The sequence below is a fragment of the Diabrotica virgifera genome, chromosome 5 (assembly GCF_917563875.1).
Source record: "Diabrotica virgifera virgifera chromosome 5, PGI_DIABVI_V3a".
Classification (NCBI taxonomy): domain Eukaryota; kingdom Metazoa; phylum Arthropoda; class Insecta; order Coleoptera; family Chrysomelidae; genus Diabrotica; species Diabrotica virgifera.
The window spans coordinates 158,578,893-158,600,008 of NC_065447.1; the positions used below are offsets into that span (position 1 = coordinate 158,578,893).

At 32.9% G+C, this 21,116-nt stretch overlaps 1 protein-coding gene across 3 annotated transcripts in view; it reads right to left on the minus strand.

The window, feature by feature from the left end:
• The window catches only part of LOC126885184 (uncharacterized), a 217,747-nt gene that overhangs the window by 33,151 nt on the left and 163,480 nt on the right, over positions 1-21,116 (minus strand). For all 3 annotated transcript variants that reach the window (XM_050651617.1, XM_050651616.1, XM_050651618.1), the window contains exon 2: positions 4,971-5,103. In XM_050651617.1, coding sequence (XP_050507574.1) covers positions 4,971-5,079 — 109 coding nt within the window. In that variant the 5' untranslated portion in view covers positions 5,080-5,103. The remainder of the gene's footprint in view (positions 1-4,970; positions 5,104-21,116) is intronic.

Here is a 21,116-nt window from a genome sequence, read left to right on the forward strand (position 1 = left end):
TCTGGTAAACACTTTTTGTGATTTTCATCTATTTGTAACACACTTTGCTTGCTTTTTTTATTTCAGACATTTCATTGGCCCTCACAAAAGATTAGAAAAGCAACCAAAGTGTGTCAGAAGTAGTTGAAAACCACAGAATAGTTATTTATGAAACAGTTCGTGAAGTATGCTTTTTGCGAACGCATGCGATGTTTAGAGCACGAGCGACAGCGGAACTCTTCGTCACTGGAATTCATTTCTATTCTACAATTTTTAGAACTTTGGCATTTAAAAATTGTAACATCTTTCAAACCACAAAACTGTCAAAACTTTTGTTGTAATTTATTGCTCATATGACATGTCATCACCATGACAACGCGAAAGTTAAGGATATTTGATTATATTATGAAAGTGTGCCAAAAAACAGTGCGAAATAGTTATTTTCCTAACTAGTGCGGAAAGTGATACTTTCCCGCCGGGGAAGACTGCTGGGGGAGACTGCCGTTGACTCGAACGACGCGATAGTGGAGTTCGGACAAGCAGTCGAATGCGGGAAAGACACTTTCCGCGTGAATTAGGAACAATATTTTTTCTAGGCGCGTACGTTTGGAAAAAAGCTACAACAGATAGAGATATCAATTTTTATTTAGGAGTGAAAATACACAAATTAATACGTTCTTTGACAAGGTTGTAAAAATAAAACTTTCAAAAAAATTGGTTACCATGACGACGATTCAAAACCATGAGTATAGGGCTTTTCATCGATTGTCATTTGTTTCGAGGTTCTGTCAAATGTCATATAATCCGTGTATAATATTAATATACACGGATTATACAATATATGACAGACGCTCGAAACAAATTACTGGGAATGAAAACCCCTATTGTCTACTGATTTGACTTTTTTTATATATTATGTCAAAATAACTCTATTTCAACGAATTATCAGTAGTAATTGCACAAGAGCTCTAAAATTATTGAATTTTTCCCGAGTGACACTTTGACAGTTTTAATTATGTCAAAAGTGTCACGAGGGCAAAAATTCTATATTAATTTTAGAGATCGAGTGCAATTTGTTGCGATTATTTCATGAATAAAACTGTTCAAAACCAAAATTTTATTGTAATTTATTTATGTAAGTACAAATTAGTACAATTAAACATACAGTTGTTATAAATATTTTACGGTTGAAAGTCATCACTTTTATAATTTTTAAAACATTAATTGTCATTAATGTCACTGAATGTATTTTTTCGTAGCAACGAAGGGCATCTGACGTAATATACTTGACGACGGGAAATTATCAAAAATTATCAATTTAATTTAGATTTCTGTAGCTTTCTATTGGTCAGAATCTCCTATGAATGAAATAATCGTGTTAATTTCATTAAAACATGAACACGATAAGATAAATTTGAAATAAATTAGTAAATAATATCTAAATATTAGTTTATTGCATGTATTATAATACATTATGGTAGGGGAGCCCAAGCGGGGATTTTTGCAGTCACTCGAGCGCGTCAGATTAGCATATGGTGAGAAACCTGGTACCCTGCAGATGTACCTCTACTATATATTGGCTCTTAACACAGGGGAGTTCGTTAAGGGGGGCCCGAAAAAAAAAATCTACCCTTAAAAAAACTCGAAATTGTCAGATTAAGATAAGGTAGGTTAAGTACATGCAAACGAGTGTATATTTCAAAAATCTGACGATTTGAGCCGGGCGTAAGGAAATGGGTGAGCCCCAAATTTTCACAAGAAAAAACCGAATATTTCGCGAAATGAATGACAGATCGAAAAACTAAAAAATACATGCTCAATATTTTTTAAAAATCTATCGAATGATACCAAACACAACTTCTCACGGAGAGGGGTGGGGGGTAAATTTAATATTTTAAATACGAATCCCGTGATATTTCGCGAAATGTACATCAGATCGAAAAACTGTAAAATACACTTATTCAATATTTTTGAAAAATCTGTCGAGAGGCACCAAACACGACGCCCCATGGATGTGGGGTGGGGGGTTACTTTAAAATCTTAAATAGGAACCCTCACTTTTTATTGCAGATTTGGATTCCTTACGTAAAAATAAGTAACTTTTATTCGAAACATTTTTTCGAATTATGGATAGATGTCGCTATAATCGGAAAAAACCATTGTTGGAAATGGAAAATTAAATTAAAAAATGGCAAGCGCCCACTAAAATGGAAAATTTTACTTAACTTTTTTTGGTTTTAGGACCTACTGTTTACAACCCAATAGGTCCCCAAAGCGCTCGAGTGACTGCACATTTAGCATACTTTGCTCCCCTACCATTATTATAATGCCATATTACAAGGTATCTACTTTCCCACACGGCGTGCAATTTTCTGAAACAAAACGCGTGCGGGAAAGTGACTGTTTTAGCACGGCCGTAGAAAAAAGTAAATCACATTTAAAATACATTGTTACTTCACGCACTGCTATCTATAATGACAGTTTTTAGAAACTAAAAACTTATACATAATATGAGATAGAGTAGATAAAGTAATTTACAATTTCAGAACGGCAACTTACATAGTTAATATTTAAACAAACTTTTACTCATGTACTTACTATTTTCCATTTAAATCAATTTGTAATAACTTTGTGCATTCCTTTATATTCAAATGTGTAATTATTTGGAAAAAATGTGTTGTTATTTTAACTAGAATAATTTTAATAATTAAGAAATTAAGTACTCAAGATATCTTGAGAAAGACCAATAAACGTGAAAAATGGGTTATATTTATTATATTTTAATCCCCATATTAAACGTGTTACCACGTCTTATGATTTTATTCTGAACATATATGTAAAATAAAATTTAAAACTGAGTTTACTTGTTTGTTTTCTTATTCTTACAAAAATCTTTGAAAAGCCCAAAAAAATTTTTTTGGGGGCCTTGGGACAAGTGTTAGGGTTAAGAATTTGGGCTTAAACAGCCGGGGAGATCAACATTTTTAAACTTTGATTTTTTTCGGAACATCCTAGTGTGAAAACTATACAGGGTGAGGCACATAAAGGGCCTATTAGAAATATCTCGAGAACTAAAGGCAACAGAATCATGAAAATTTGAATTAAGGGGTTTTGAGCAGTAATCTATTTAATGAAAATCCGGAAATCCGGTTATACCGGAAGTTGCTTATAACTTCGTTTTTTTTAATGGGACACCCTATATATTTTTACATTTTCTTGGATTCTCTTCGATGTCTTCTTTCTTAAAATATGAGGTTTTGTAATATTATAAATGGTATTTTAAAAGATATTCACGTTTTTGTATTAATTTCGTAGCAAAATTCACACCCTGTAGAATTGTAGCAGTTTGACATATAAAACTCTACTTACGTTCAAATGATTTTTAATATAGTATACTATTGTTAAGAATCATTAGTATAGCTAAATTTTTAATTTAGTATACAGGGTTGGTCGAAACTCGGAATGAGTATTTTCTGAGTTTTCTTAAATGGGACACCCTGTATTTTAGTATTGTAATGAAATGATATTTTATGGCACTTTTTTATTTCTTAAGCATTCCCTATACCTAACTGCTTTAATTTGTGCTTAATTGTTAATCACACCAACAATCTTAATTACGTAGGTATTTTGATAGCCAAACCATTATTGGTAATTTTAAGGATCACTCTGCATTAATATATATTTATTTCTGAAAAATTATTTGTGATTGAATTTTTTCACGGCCAACCTAATAAAATTTTACGTATTTTTTGTTGCAATTAATGTTTAGCTTGAATCACCAATAACTCACAAATTAAAGCAATTAGGTATATGGAATACTTATAAAATAAAAAAGTACCAGGAAATATCATTTCGTTACAATACTAAAATACAGGGTGTTCCATTTAAGAAAACTCAGAAAATCTTCAGTCCGAGTTTCGACCAACCCTGTATACTAAAATTTCAAAATTAGCTATACTAATGATTCTTAACAATAGTAGACTATATTAAAAATCACTTGAACGTAAGCAGAGTTTTTATTGTCAAACTGTTACAATTCTACAGGGTGTGCATGTTGCTACGAAATTAATAAAAAAACGTAAATATCTTTTAAAATGCCCTGTATAATATTACAAAACATCATATTTTAAGAAAGAAAATATTGAGGAGAATAAAAAAATGTAAAAATATACAGGGTGTCCCATTTAAAAAACGAAGTTATAAGCAGATGAAAATATTTTCATTTAATAGACCATCCTTCAAAACCCCTACATTCCAATTTTCATGATTCTGTTGCCTTTAGTTCTCGAGATATTTCTAATAGGCCAGTTATCTGGCTCACCCTATATACATTACGTTTAGTTTTTGATTCGATATAGGCCACTGAAGGAAGCGTTAAAATCGGCAACATTGCTTATTCCACTATTGTTGTTTAATCGCCGAATGAAGGAGGATGAGGGAGCGACGGAGTTAGGATCGGCGAGAATCAGGTGCATTAGCGTGGGAAGTGGGGACCGTCTGGTACTCGACAGCGCGCAGTGTTGCCATTTATAGAGTGTATATCTAATTTGAAACTAAACATACTGTATGCTTAAATGGTAGTGTAAATGGTAGATGGTAAAGACGTTACGATTGACAACTGGACAAATTAATGTTGTTCTGAAGCTATTTCCTTGTGGTATTTTTATAATTAATTATTTAGATGGGAAAGAAGCCATAATTAAATTGAAAAAAAAAATATTTTATTAACGTTTCGACGCCAAAATCGGGTGTCGTTGTCAAAATACAAAATACTGCTAAATTAAACAAAAATGTGGTTGCTTAGAAAAAAATGCTTCTAATAATTGATTTAATCTTAATAATTCATTAAGAGCAAATCACCGGAAAAGATGTGTGAGATCATTATGTATGCTGGTTAATGGAATTAATAACGTTCATATGTATTACAAAAGATAATAAATTCTACTTGGTAAAGAGAATGATGCCAAATAATATAGAACTACAAATCTTACCTTTTTGCAGAATATAGGTATTTTTTTCTTCATTATAATAAAGAGTGTAGTACAGCAAAATCACTACTACAAGAAGTACAAAATATCCTTTTGAAGGTCGATGGTACATATTGCGATGTAGTTTTCCTGAAATCTGAAAAAAAAAATAGTACGCTCGTTAACTTGTGAATTCATGAAAATGTTTAGATATTTTTAATGAAACTTTATATACATTGTAAATGATTTTAATATCATAACTAGGTCTAAAGGTTAATTTGTTTGGTTTAAAAATATACAGGGTGTTTCATTAAGAATTTTCCATATAGTAACTGCAGAAACCTTAGCACAAAATACGAAGATTTAAAAGAAAACCTTTAAATAAAATATTACTCCTTACCGAGATACAGAGTGTTTTATTACAAATTAATATTCTAAAATGATTTTAGCCCATTACACCAGTTAATAGGGAAAAAATTCATCGATTTCACGTAAAAATGTTAAACAGGGTTTTGAAGGTTTTAAACGATAGATGAGGGATAAATGATGATAATTCCGTGAAGACGTACAGCTAATATTTCTTCTTCTTTTTTCTAAACAGTTACACAGAATGAAAAACTCAGTTTTTTGACTATAAATCGTTTCTTGTACATTTTAGAGAAAAATGTTTCAAATAAATATTGTAGATCTTAAAAAGTTCTTTAACTTGGTGGGACAAGTATTAAAATATATAAAGAATTGACCGAGATAATTGTAAAAAACCCTCATATTTGCACTAATTTATAAATGTTAATAACTGTATTTTTTGCACAACGAAATTTAATTTAACTACTTTAGATTATGCCAATTAAAGGGTTATTTCAGTGTTCTAAATTTCAACCAGATTGACCAAATAGTTTATGAGTTATTCAATTTGTTTATGCCAGAGAGCAATTGTTTAAACAGCTGTTCTTGCCCTAACAGTGACTCTAGAGATATTTTACAAATCCCAAGCGATTATTTGAGACTTTAATTTTAAGATGTATTGAAAATGTTTTAAGATTTTATCAAAATTGTTATTAAAAAAACCGTCTGAAAAAGACCCTACTTTTTAGGTTATAAACAATTGGAATAACATTGACAGTTTTTATGATACACGCTTGTATGTAGGTTCACTGAAAAGCTGGTGAAAAAATATACTTTAAAATTGTAAAAAGAATTTTATGTGACCAATATAAATCAAGTTAGAATTTTTTTTCAATAAATCATATTTCCATTGTTATAAACATTAAGAGCTGAAAATTGAATGAGTTGTTTAAGAAAATCTGTATTTTATGATCCACTTCATATATTGCATATGCGGTGAAAAAATAAAAAGTCATGACTACTCATGAGTCATGACCCGTTAAACTGATGGTATTCGTGAAACACCGCCAACGAATGTGAAGGTGAGAATAGCTTCGTTTTATTTTTTAGAATGGAATCTCAATTTAAAACAATTTACAATTAATTCAACTTTTATGTGCAGAGCTCAACAAATCTGGGTACCGAACTAAAGTAGCAGATGAAGATGCAGACGTATTAATAGTGCAGACATCTCTTTACGAACATACATATGAACCTGACAAGATCGTTGTAATAATTTGTAATGATACCGATATAATCATAGTATTGACGCAACTCTCTGTTCCGGACAATTACATATATTTTGAAAGAAAAAAAAAGCGAAAAAGGACAATCTATCTATCTATTATAGTTGTAATAGGTTTAAACAATCTCATATAAGAAAATACGTTGGGTTCTTCTTATATAGTTTTACTGGGTGTGATACAACTTTTTAGATCTGACAAATATTTTTTATGACGAGAATGCTAACAAGGAGGACATCATGAAAAACGGATATATCATTGTTGCTTTGTATTCTGCTGCAATTGATGTTACATATAAAAAACACAATAACATATTGGCATTAAATGAGTTACGATTTTTAAAATTTGTAAGAAATACAGGGAAAAAAATTTGCGTTTATCATCAATTACAACACTGGTTAGGTAAAAAACTGGATGCTACCCATACCCAATATGGATAGAAAAAGACTGATATTGATTTTGAACCCATTTACACCTTATATTGTTTGACTCCTTAAGTGATATTAAAACAAATAGCATGTAAATGTTTAACGGGTTGCAAAAGTACAAGATGTGGCTGTAAAAAATATGGTATAAACTGTACGGATCTTTGTACACACTGTGCAGAGTGTGCAGTGGAAGAACAGGAGAAAAAATGTTGCAATCGCGCTGCAGTGGTTCTTGACGATGTCGAGTCAGACTTTGTAGACGATGAACTAACTGTAACTTGCCGAGAAGTCTAGAAGTTGTAGATGTTCACTAGAATAATCAAATTAAAATTCATAAACAATGTTTTATTATTTATTTTTATACTTATTAGATGCCTACCTAGACAAATATTAATAGCTTCTTTCAATTAAATCATAATAAAACAAAAATTAATTTTTTAAAAACTATTAAGGACTTTTATATACTTTTAATTAATGCAATTAAAATAAATAAATATTGTATTGTACTAATTTATAATTATTTTATACTTATATAAAAAATATACTTTGTTTAATAAAATTTAAAGGAATTTTTACGAAATACTTGTAAAATTCAATAACTTTTATAGTATAATTAAATCAATTGATTTTCACGGATTTTCCCATTTTCCCGGAAGTTGAAATTTGCACAGTTTTTATTATTTTTTTGAGCTAACCCAGTTAAAAAAAGAAGGTTGCGCGAGCTATGGAAGGTGATAATTTATTGCAGTTTTTTTTCCAAAAAAGGAAGCGAAGCTCGAACAGTTCCCACCTTCACTTTCGTTGGTGGTGTTTCACGAGTACCGTCAGTTAGCGATACCGTTATAATAATAATTTTTTTTATTATTTCACTGCCTATGCAATCTATACACTGGATCATAAAATATAGATTCCCATAAATACAATATGTTCAATTTTCAGCTCTTAATGTTTATAAACAAGGCAAAATTGATTTATTAAAAAAATAATAACTTGATTCATATTAGTCATATACAATTAATTTTTCTATTTTAATATGTATTTTTTCATCAGCTTTCCAGTGAGCCTACATGCAAACGTGTGACATAAAAACTGTCAAAGTTATTCTAATTGTTTATAACCTAAAAATTAGGGCCTTTTTCAAACGGTTTTTTTAATAACAATTTTAATAAAATGTTAAATTTTTTTAATATATCTTAAAAATAGATTCTCGAATAACTGATTGCGATTTGCTAAATGTCTCTAGAGTCACTGTTAGGGCAAGAACAGTTGTATAAACAATTGCTCTCTTGGATAAACAAATTGAATAACTTATAAACTATTTGGTCGATCTGGTTGAAATTTGGCACACTTAAATAGCCCATTAAATAGCATAATTTAAAGTAGTTAAATTATAAATCATTATGCAAAAAGTAAAGTTATCAATATTTATAAATTAGTGCAAAAATGAGGGTTTTTTGCAATTATCTCGGTCAATTGTTTATATATTTCAATATGTGTCCCACCAAAGTAAAGAACTTTTTAAGGTCTACAATATTTCTTTGAAACATTTTTCTCTAAAATGAACAAAAAACGTTTTATCGTCAAAAAACTGAAGTTTTTCATTCTTTGTAACTGTTTAAAAAAAAGAAGAAGAAAAATTAGCTGTACGTCTTGACGGAATTATCATCAGTTATCACTCCTCTACCGTTTAGCACCTTCAAAACCCTGTTTAACATTTTTTCATGTTTTTTACCTATTAACTGGGGTACATGGTTAAAGGACCTTTCAATATTTTTTGTTCAAACTTGACACACAGTTTACACATGTTAGGATACTTTAACTGGTATTAAAAGATAGTTTTCTGCTGTTACCAGAGGCGTGCTGTAGGGATATATATTCTTAATATTTGCCCCTTTCCCCCCCCCCCCACAATCTACGCCACTGTCATGTAGATTGTAAGAGGAGAAAAGAGGCAAAAATGAAGTATATATCTTTACAGCACGCCTCTGCTAACAGCGGAAAACTATCTTTTAACACTATTTAAAGTATCCTAACATGTGTAAACTGTGTGTCAAGTTTGAACACAAATATTAAAAGGTGCTTTAACAATGGGCTAAAATCATTTTAAAACATTTGTAAAACACTCTGTATCTCGGTAAGGAAGAATATTTTATTTAACTGTTTTGGGTTAAATGTTCGTATTTTGTGCTAAGGTTTCTCTAGTTATGATATGGATAATTCTTAATGAAACACCCTGTATATATTTTTTTCAATTTAATTGGCATGGCTAATATTATATTACGAGGGTTACTGATTCAGCTTTGGGACTAGTAAGTATCAAATAATAAAGGTTAAAAAAATTTTTTTTTATCAATTTTACGAAAAAAAGTTATTCTTTATAAAATACTCTGCATAATATAGAATCTAAGATGCAACCATCAGATATCAAATTTTGTTAATTTTGTACGAGGTATGCCAAAACATTTGAATTTCACTATATCGAATATTTCACAATATCGAAAATTGTTATTAAGAAAAGTTGTTAAGAATTTACATCTTCCTAATTGAAATATTGTGAACTATAAAGGCACTTAACTGTTAAACGAAATTCATATTTTTTACATACCTCGTATAAAATTAAAAAAGTTTGATATCTGATGGCGATATCTTATATTTTAGACTAGGTAGAGCATTTTATGAGGAATAACTTTTTTTTCGTAAAATTGATAATAAAATAATTATCATAATTGTAATAAAATGATGATGTAATAAAATGATGATTTTTTTCAATTAGAAGGATGTAATTATATATTAAAGCATAGTTTTTAATTCCAAACTACTTTTCATAATAACAATTTTTGATATTCTGGAATATAAAATACTTTCCTCTTTAACGAAATTCATATTTTTGACATACCTCGTATAAAATTGATAAAATTTGATGGTTGAGTTTTATATTTTAGTTAGATTATGCAGAGTATTTTATCAAGAATAACTTGTTTTCGTAAAATTGATACTAAAAAAGTTTCCCATGTGGCTCCTAGCGACGCAGACATACTGTATAAGAGCTTCTGTATAAGAATTTTCAAATTGTAATGCGATATTCGGATTCAGCATGATCAAAAACTAAATAGAAATATATTTTACAACTTAATTTATATTTTATTTATATTTTACAACTTAACTATAATTTTACAACTTAATAAAAAGGATTTTTCTCCTATGTAGTTTTTTACAAGTTGATATATGTGTTGTTTGTCATTTTTCGTTTGTGCAGTCAAGTAACATCGTTGTTTTTTGTCATATATTTTTTGTAAGTTCCAACAAACATTGCACAAATTAACTACAAGTATCTCATACACATACATCAGAATTGATAGAGATACAATTCTAGAACACCTAGGCAACTGACGAACACATTAGAAGACCAAATGAGTTTGAAATCTGATAGGACACAGGGGCTAATTTGTCACAATTTTAACAACAAATTGTACACTGTAAACTTCTTGTACTGATATGTAAGTACCAACAATTTTAATTATTAATACTTAATATATCATATACTGACTACAACAGTTAACATCAGATTAGTACTGGTCTATTCGAACACCTTTGTGACACCTTCTGTGTTCTATTACCTATTGTTAAACCTAACACCTAAAACTTAACGTAGGGCAAACTGTATTTTGCCACAGCTTTATTCATTTTTAGCTTTGTTTCTTAGGGCCTGATGATGGCATACAAAATGTAAATGCCGAAATCGGTCGCCCACATACTGTAGTTAATAAAACCTTTAAAAGATGAGCATTAGACTCCTTATTTAGTAGCATTTCACAATGTGCTCATACCAGCAGCTAGTTCATCATTAGAAATATATTTGCTCAAAGTAAAATGATGAATTCAACGATATTTTTAAAATTATTTATACAAAACAATTATTGTTATTGTTTAAACAATTAATAAACAATTAACGGCAAAATATGTGAGTAGAACTTTTTACTTTAACATGTATATAAACTAACAAAAAAAGTTTTAGAAAAATATAAGCTTATTTGAATTTTTCCGAAAGAATGCACATTTTTCTTCTATATTGACTCCCCTACTACAGTTACTTAAACAGTTATTGGTAGCGTTTATCAGCGATCATAAATAAATATATTTTCAATGCGTTCGAAATGGTCTATGTCTATTCCATCAACATCGAAATTATTTAATCAAATTCATCAAGATAAGTTACTTCATCACTTAAACGTATTAAAACTAGTTAAGAAATTCCATGAAACGGGATTGGTAGCTATTAAGGTGATGTTAAATTGAAACCTATTTGAAGTACCTACTAAAAAATAGCTCAAGAATCTAGTTTTTCGCACCCTACCGTCCGCATAATACTGAAATAATATAAATTTCATCCCCACAAAATACACTTGGTACAGTAAATATATTAAGATGATCCAGATAGGCGACTAAAGTTTTGTGAAATTATGACAGAAAATTAATAATAATCCAAACTTTCTTTTTCAGATTTGTTTTTCGGATGAATGTTCTTTTTCTTCAAAATGGTACTGTAATTCGACACAATCTTCGTTATTGGGCTGTTGAAAATACCAAAGTTTTTCCCAAAATACGTGCCCAACAGCCATTGAAATTAAACGAGTGTGAGCAAACAAAAAGTGTAGTGCTAATTCATGTTTTTTCCAGAACCAATAATGGCAATAATAGTTTATGGCGGTTAAACTATTGACATGTGGCGAACATATCCATTAATATATGCCGCTCTTAATGTTGGTCTATTACCTAAACTATTATTGGTTCTGGGAAAAACATGAATTAGCACTAGGTACACTTTTTGTTTGCTCACACTAGATCACTGGACACTTTACGTTTTAACCTGCGCACTGTACGTAAACATCTGCATCAAGTTCTTTGCTAAGTGGTTGGGGTGCTCCTGCAATCGGTCCTTGTATTTTTTTATTCGATATGTAATTTCTTGGGCATATTACTAGTTCGCTCCGGCGCGGCGGCCAGATTTTAATACCCTATAGAAAAGGGGCATAGGTAAATTCGCTCCGGCCACATATTTCTTAGAAAAGATAGTTTAAAAATGCCTTCACTGGGTACATAATGAATAATAATGAATAGCCAGGGTCAGCGTATACAGACAATGTTTACTTCATAAAGCAGGTTACTTTGATAAATTTTATTAACACAATGTTTAATGAATATTTCTGAAACTTTGTATTTACCTAAATATAAAAATACTTCTTACTTAAAATTATAATAAAATTATAACCATCTATGTATCACTAAAGTAGTATCATGTTAGAGCTCATATTTCCTTGTTCAATATTTTATTGGGTTTTTCCCTATAAGACATTGCAAGGGATATATACTCTCGTTTGAAAAGATTGGTAATTAGTAGTCACCTGAAATTTTATGATAAGATACAGGGGTGGTGCAAATCTCAACATTATTACTTTAGTTACCTACGGTTTGAATGTCTTTAGTTCATAATAGAGAAATCTGAAAGAAGTGAAATGTTAAGCGAAAAGGGCAAGTCTATGTTATTTATTGGCAATTACAAGTATAACTTCCATAAAATGCTTGCTAATATCGTTGGCAGTGTATAGAAAGAAGTTGCAAAGCATTTGTTAAAACTTTATATATTTGTAACAGTATAGTTGAATATAGTGATAACCACACCCATGAAAGTTTATCAAAAACAGCGTTAAACCGACAAAAATTCAGTAATGGTGTTAAGCGGAAGGCAATGGACGATTTGTGTGAAAAAACATTGAATTTGATACACAGCGAAATTAAACAAGCAGTATTTTTGCTAAGCATATCCTTTTTTCAACAAAATACTTATTTTTTCAATTATTTGTGGAAAAACGCCCGAAAACGTGTTTTTTGTCGAAAAATAAACATTTTTACTCGCAAATAACTCGAGAATTATTAACTCAGTTATAACTACTGGATCTCCCTCCTTTACATATAACAATAAGAGGTGAGGCGAGAATGGGCTATTATAGACTGCGAGAAAACCTGAGCAACGTACCAGTTAAATCAGGACATGTAAAATAACGAATGAAACTAATGATGCCGAATGGATGATGATTTCTGACCATATGACATCAAGATATACCGGGTGGTGAATTGGAAAGCGGGCCATAGGAAACTCAATGTAAAATTCTAAGCTGTTAAATTCCTGCTTCCCTAATTATTTTACATCAAAAGTCATCAGAAACTATTTGTAGAGAATTGAATTCTCTATTGAAAACAACTGTTAATATTGTTCTATGAACAATAATTATTCAAAATTTTGTAAAAATATAATACAATTTTCAGAGTAATACGCCAAAGCTAGGCCACACACAATACAATAATGTGTATAAGATTGCATTTGTTGACAATGAATTTATTATATTAACAATTAGAACTGTCAATTTTTTTAATTATTTTATCATTTTTTGTTTAAAACACAATAAAGTTGATAAGATACCCTTAGTTAAGGAGAAAATATTAATAATAAAGATATTTTCTTCAGTCAATAATGTGCTCACTGTCAGTTAAATAGTAACGTGTGGCCTAACATACCCACACATACCTACTGCGGTAAATACATTATATTTTTCAAAATTTTGGAATGTGTTTAAATCGTAGAACAATTGTAACTTCTGTTTTTAATACAGATTTCAATCCTCTACAAATAACTTCTCATGACTTTTGATGTAACATAATTAGGGAAGCAGGAATTCAACAGTTTAGAATTTTACATTGAGTTTCCTATGGCCCGTTTTCCGATTCACCACCCGGTATGCCTGAAGTACCTTTTCAAGTGGACATTTGCCCACGAGACGAATGGGACAGAGGAAACTCTCGACCCAGACTGCAGGGTTGCACCTGGTATACGGACGGGTCTAAAACTGCAGACGGTTCGGGCGCAGGAATATTCTGTAGTGGTGGAAATTTCAACGTTTCTATTCCACTGGGAGAATGTACCTCCGTATTTCAGGCAGAGATTTTTGCAATCTTGCAGTGTGCAAGAGAAAACAACCTGAGGGCATTCGAACTGCAGCGGGTTAACATATGCACAGATAGCCAAGCAGCCATTGGGGCTCTTATAAGCCCTAAGGTGAACTCTAGGCTGGTGTGGGAATGTCGACAAGAACTTGATAGACTGGCACAACATAACAGTGTTATACTGGTATGGGTTCCAGGTCATCGGGGCATATACGGCAATGAAAGAGCTGATGCACTTGCCAAGAGAGCATCAGCTACAAAATACCTGGGTCCAGAGCCGGCCGTGGGAGTGCCAAAAAACACCGTCCGTGAACGAAAAAAAGCCTGGACCCGAAGCCAACACAACTCACACTGGGAGAGTGTACCCGGTCAAACACATGGCAAGATGTATATCGGACGGACATGTGCTAGTAGAGCTGAGTTACTGCTGAAAACAAGCAGGCAGTACCGGCGCTAGGGTATAAGGCGCCCGCCTGCAAAACTGGTATAGGCGCCCTTCGGTTTCTTTTACATTAGTATTTTGTATAGCACCAGCAGAAAAAGTTCATTTTGGTGCCCCCCAGGGCGCTCACAAACAGGGGCGCCCGCCTGCAGTGCATCCCTTGCAGGCCCGTTATCGCCGGCCCTGCAAGCAGGAATCAGCTCAGAGTCATAACAGGTTTCCTCACTGGACATGCGCCAGTTAAGGGTCACCTGCATACAATGGGGCTGTTTCATGGAGACTTGAGCTGCAGACTCTGTAACAGAGAACCTGAAACAGTCAACCATATTTTGCATGACTGTGAGGCATTGGATCGGAGGCGGCAAACACTTTTCGGAGACATCGAAATGACTCCAAATTTATATGGCACCCACCCACTAGACCTGTACAAGCTGGTACAGGGTTCCAGAATTCTGGAATGGGTTTCATAAACGAATGGAAGATGTACAATAAGCCAAGTGGCTGCAGTACAACCGGTTCACAACAGACGGCTTCCAGGAAAAAAAAAACTCAGTTATAAAAACTCTAGAATAAAAATTCGTTAGAATTAGTCAATTTATCCGTTTCTGGACTTATTTCAAATGTATGTTTTCTCAGCCATGAGAAGGGGTGGCTTTCACCCCTCAAGTAAAAGCAACCAAAGCAACGGCACAAGTCCAACTTTGAAGTGGAGGGTAAGTAGAACCTGAATTCATATTTTCAAGCAAATCCATCGTAACGGGAAAATTACACTTTAAAACGGTCATTTATTGAGCTAAATCTAAACAAGTCATATCTAGATCTCAGATGTTACCTAGGGCAAATTAGATAATATTTTAAACATCCAGGCTTAAGGTAGCATTTTATACCGATGTTTCCTTGACGGACTACTTTTACTGGGCTTTGACCCACATATTTTATATAATACTATCTTGGTGGTTAGCATGTACATTACACGTGAGTATAACCTAATATTTTTTAACCCTAGTCAAAATTTCAACATCTTTGCCTTTTTTATCAGGTTATATTCATTTTAGGTAAGCACTGATGATGACTGGTAAACCAGTCGAAAACTAGTTATGTGAATTTGATGTGGCCCTTTTGAGGGTTTTTAAATACATATACCTTTTATACAGGATTTTACTGTTTTTTGTATCACATGGTATACAGCCAACTACAGGAAAACTTTTTTCCACCTACCTCTACCGAAAGTATACCTTTCCGGACCTGATTTTAGGGAGCAAAGTTGTACTTTTCCTCCCTAGGGAGGAAAATATTTTTCCTCCCTAGGGAGGAAAAGTAAAAGTGACGTCATGGTATTTCATTCATGAAATATAACTTATTGACGCCCTGTACAATATATATTTTCTATTACGTAAGTATCTATACATTTTAACGTTTATTTAAAAACACTCTGTATTTTGCAGAATGGTAAAAAACAGTAAATTGTTATTCTGATTTAACAATGTTTACATTAATAATTTGACTTATATTTGACAGTTGACAGTTATATTGTACCTACATGTTAGTTTTAGTTCTAATAAATTTCGTTGGTTAGTTACATAAATAAATTAAGTAAAAATGAAAAAATGACTTGTTGTTTGAGGAAGGTGGAAAAACCATATGTATAACATGGGAGTAAAGTGCCTTTTCCTCCCTTGAATAATTACTGCCCTCCGCTACGCGTCGGGCAGTAAACTTCATTCTCCGGAGGAAAATTAGCACTTTCCTCCCTTGTTATACAAATAGCTATTCCTTGTGGATTTTTTCTAAATCTAAATAATCTATTTGCACTGTCTCATATTATGTATTTATTAAAAATGTAACAACCAATATTTTATAAATATTATTTCTATATAAAATACAAAAGTCACAGTACCAATTTTTCCGATATTAATTTTCCTAGAACTTAAAAGATAAATACTTAATCCGCTTAACCATGGGAGCAAACTATTTAGGTTATGGTTTTCGGAGCGAACTAGTATGTAATTAAGAAAGTTTTTTGACCTTGGGAGCGAACTAGTGTGCTCCAAATTTCTTCCTTTACATAAGTTATTTCTGCATCTCGATGTACGGCGTTGTTGGTGATGATATACCACGGTATACTTAAAATCATCCTTAATATTTTGGATTGGAACCTTTGTATAATTTCTATATTAGAATTTGCCGCTGTTCCCCACAGTTCGATCCCATAGTGGTCTATACTGGCTTCAACACCGCTTTGTGTAGGAGTAATTTATTTTGAATTGTTAACTTGAATTGTTTTCCTATTAGTCAGTATATGCCTCTCACTTTATCGCCCAGTTGTTTTCTTTTGGAAAATAGGTAGTGTTTTTTGTTGTTCTGAAGCTATTTCCTTGTGGCATTTTTATAAGTAACCATTTTGATTGGGAAATAAGCCACTATTAAATTGAAAAACTAATTTTATTAACGTTTCGACGCCCAAATCGGATGTCGTTGTCAAAATATAATTGTCGTTGTCAGTAATATTTTGTATTTTGACAACGGCATCCGATTTGGGCGTCGAAACGTTATTAAAATTAGTTTTTCAATTTAATTGTGGCTTATTTTCCAATCAAAATATTTAATTACAATGTGTTTTTTTCCAGGTCAGTTTTCTATCCAGGTGAATCCCAAGGTACTGTACATCATTTTTCTGTGGTATTTGTTTCTTATACAGGTGGACAGGTTCCTCAACGGGTTGTAAATGTTACATGTATCGACTTTTGCTCATTCGGTTTAATTCTCCATTTTTTTAACCATTTTTCGGCGATGAGGGTAGGTAGTTATAAGGGGTCAAAGTCGCGGTTTTTATTATTTTTTTTTGTGACGCTCATGAGCGAGATACTGTACCAAAATTTGGGGATAAGTAGGTCATGATGTAACTAGGCCAAATCTCCAAGGGCGGAACGCTGCGTGGTGGACAAAGGGGGGGCAGGGGTGAATATAAAAATTATAAGGGGTTGTTTGTGTCATTCGTGATCGAGATAACGCACCAAAATTTGGGAATAAATAAATCATGACATAACTAAGTAAAACCTCCAGGGGCGGAACGCTACGTGGGGGACAAACGGGTGGCGGGCAGGGGTCCGTTTTTTGTCCCCCACGTAGCGTTCCGCCTCTGGAGATTTTGTTGAGTTACCTCATGATCTACTTATTCCCAAATTTTGGTACACTATCTCGATCACGAACGTTACAAAAAACCCCTTATAATTATATTTACCCCTTCCCTACCCCGTTATCCCCCTCAGCATTCCGCACTTGGAGATTTTGCTTAGTTGCATCATGATCTACTTATTCCCAAATTTTGGTGCACTATTTCCATCAATAAAGTCACCAAAAACACCTTATAATTTTTATATTCACCCCTGCCCCCAACTATTTGTCCCCCAAGCAGCGTTCCGCCCCTTGAGATTTTGCTTAGTTACGTCATGATCTACCTATTTCCAAATTTTGGTGCATTATCTCGATCATGAGCCCCACAAAAAAAATAATAAAAACCGCGACGTTGACCCCTTATAACTACCCTCGTCCCCTGCTCTGGTTTCCTCCCCTGGAGATTTTACTTAGTTATTTCATGGTCTACTTATTTCCAAATGTTGGTGCACTATCTCGATCACGATCGTCACAAAAAACACCTTATCATTTATATATTTACCCCTGTCCCCCCTTTGTTCCCCATGCAGCGTTCCGCCCATGAAGATTTTGCTTAGCTACATCATGACTTACTTATTCCCAAATTTTGGTACATTATCTCGATCATGAGCGCCACAAAATAAAATAATAAAAACCGCGACTTTGACCCCTTATAACTACCCTCGTCCGCCGCTCTGGTTTCCGCCTGGAGATTTTACTTAGTTATGTCATGGTCTACTTATTTCCAAATTTTGGTGCTCTATCTCGATCGCGAACGTCACAAAAACCCCTTATAATTTTTATATTCACCCCTGCCCTTACCCCTTTGTCGGCCACGCAGCGTTCCACCCCTGGAGATTTTACTTAGTTACGTCATGACCTACTTATTCCCAAATTTTGATCCATTATCTCGATCATGAGTGTCACAAAAAAAGTAATAAAAACCGCGACTTAGACCCCGTATACCTACCCTCGTTCCCCACTCTGGTTTCCGCCCGTTGGAAGTCATGTACACAACTAATTCAACATATCCCCGTATAGTTTGTCCATATTACTTATCACGAGCAAAATCCGCTTCTATCTCTCCGACCATAAAGATTAAGAATTCTTTAATTTATTACGTCTCTTAAACGTTGCGACTCGACGTTCGAAAATATTCCCACAGGAAGTTTCATCCCATGTCCGTTCATGTAAATAGGGTAGTCGTTCCTGGAAAAGAATTACAACTGACCAATACTTAGTGGCGCAAGCACCTACAATTTGGCGTCGAGATATCATTACTGCCCGCGTCTTCCTGTGACGACGACAAAAGAATTCGACGCTGTTCTTCTGAGCTGACCTCATATCTACAATATTTAAAAGCGGTTGGTGCGTTTCTTTTGTGTTGATAATACAGTATAGCCCAAAATAAACAGTACTGAACTTGTAATTATTTTATTGTTTTACTTAATACATGTTATTGTCACTTTTTTATTACTTATTCTAAATGTGCTCCTCATCGCTCAAGACAGACTACATACCGATGTTCCAAGTTTATCATGTTATGGAATAACGGAACAAGGGTTGTCTCAGAACCGCGAAGAAGGCTTTAACGGCATCCTTTAATTCATCTATGGTTTGCAGTGTCCGTTTAAAAACGGCAGATTTAGCCATGCGTCTGGAGATGTCAGTTCTCTACAATATGAAGAATAGGAGAAGTCAGTAAATCGTGAAATGAATCTACTTGGAAAATGTCCCTGAAAAAATTGACGCAATACGACAGCAGTATGGCAAGTTGCCACGTTTTGCTGGAAAAATTGGTTTCAAAATGCAAATTACGTGCACGACAGAATAGACGTAGATCAGGGATAAAGAGTATTAAAATTTGTATGTACCTCTGTTGTTAAGTGTGACTTGCCTACCATTTTCTCTGCTCACCAGACACTCACTTTTGCACTTGTGGAACTTCTTGAACTTCATCTAGTCTTTCAACGCCCAGAAATTGATTTGTGCGACGATTTACATGGCCTGACAAATGAAAATGTGCTTCGTCTGAAAACCATAAATTTTTCAAACATTCAAGATTTTCATACTGTAACGCAAGAATTGCATATTGTGCTAACAACCCTGTAACGCCCAGAGTTTCCTTTTTGTTAGCACTATACATTACCCGTATTTCTGATCCTTTCAATAACTTTCAAAATTACAGCATTACTTGGAGAACGTTTATTAAACCATTGTGTGAATTGTATCACAGTATCACACACGTATCGCAGACTTGCACCATTACGTCGGCCGATTCCGTATGAGGAAAACAATGCTTCACCAGAAACACTTTCTCCTCTGTAGTTAACACCATTTTTAACAATTATGCCTTACTATTTAATTTTATTAGGATTGAATGACAGGTCTATACAAGTTAAGCGAGCACAAAGATACACCTATGTTTCAGTTTCAATACTGTTTATTTCGGGCTGTACTGTAATTTGTGAGTTTGACGATCGATTCTTTTTTCTTATTTACGACTATTACATACTCTTCATTTCATTTTGTACGGCTTTAATTAATTAACCAGCTATCTCTAATATTTCCTACATAAACAGACAGATATAATCAAAAATGATAACAGGTACTCAGAAGACGATTTTCTTTTCCAACAAAATGGTCCAACGTTTTCTAGAAAGTATTTTAAGACAGCTGATTCTTTAATGTATTGTTTCCTGACTGCTGATACAGGTTGCATTCATTACTGCGCAGCGCATCTGTACAGGTAACATACAAAATCAGGTTGATTGACTAGATTGATAAAGCTTAGTAGAGCCGCTGTAGTAATAGATAACAAATAAAGTTAATAACAAAAATTGTAGCCAACTTTGAGTTTCACATTACAAAATTAGTTACAATGTTACAGGGTGTTCGATAACATAGTGGCAGACCAAACTTTTGTTTTTTTTTTAATGGAACACCCTATATTTTATTTTATCTTCGAAATCTTCTTAACTTCCCCATCACATAAATATAAAGGTTTGTTATGTTCTACAGGGTATTTACAAAGTTATAACCAATGTTCTATGAAAATCGTAATAAGTTCAGCTCCCTGTATAAATAAAAATAAGCACAACAGCAATGGTTTATTGGCGCCATATTTTTTTTGTTGATTGTCAAAATTTATTAAAATGGTTGATATTGCTAATTTTCTTTATATCGAATACAGGGTGAGTCAAAACGCAAGTACATTATTTTCTCAGTAATTTTAAATAGAACACCCTAATTAAAACTTGCTCTGAAAAATGAAAATATCTCGAAAACTAACAAATTTAGACATAGGGAATATAATACAAAAATTAAAGTACGGTAATGTCACTTTTCGATAGTGATATAAAATACAGGCTGTTCCATTGACAATTTCTAAGAAAAGAATGTAGGCACTTGCGTTTTGACTCACCCTGTATTCGATATAAAGAAAATTAGTAATATCAACAAATCTTAAAAATTTTCACACCCAACAAAAAAATATGGCACCAATAAACCATTGATTTTG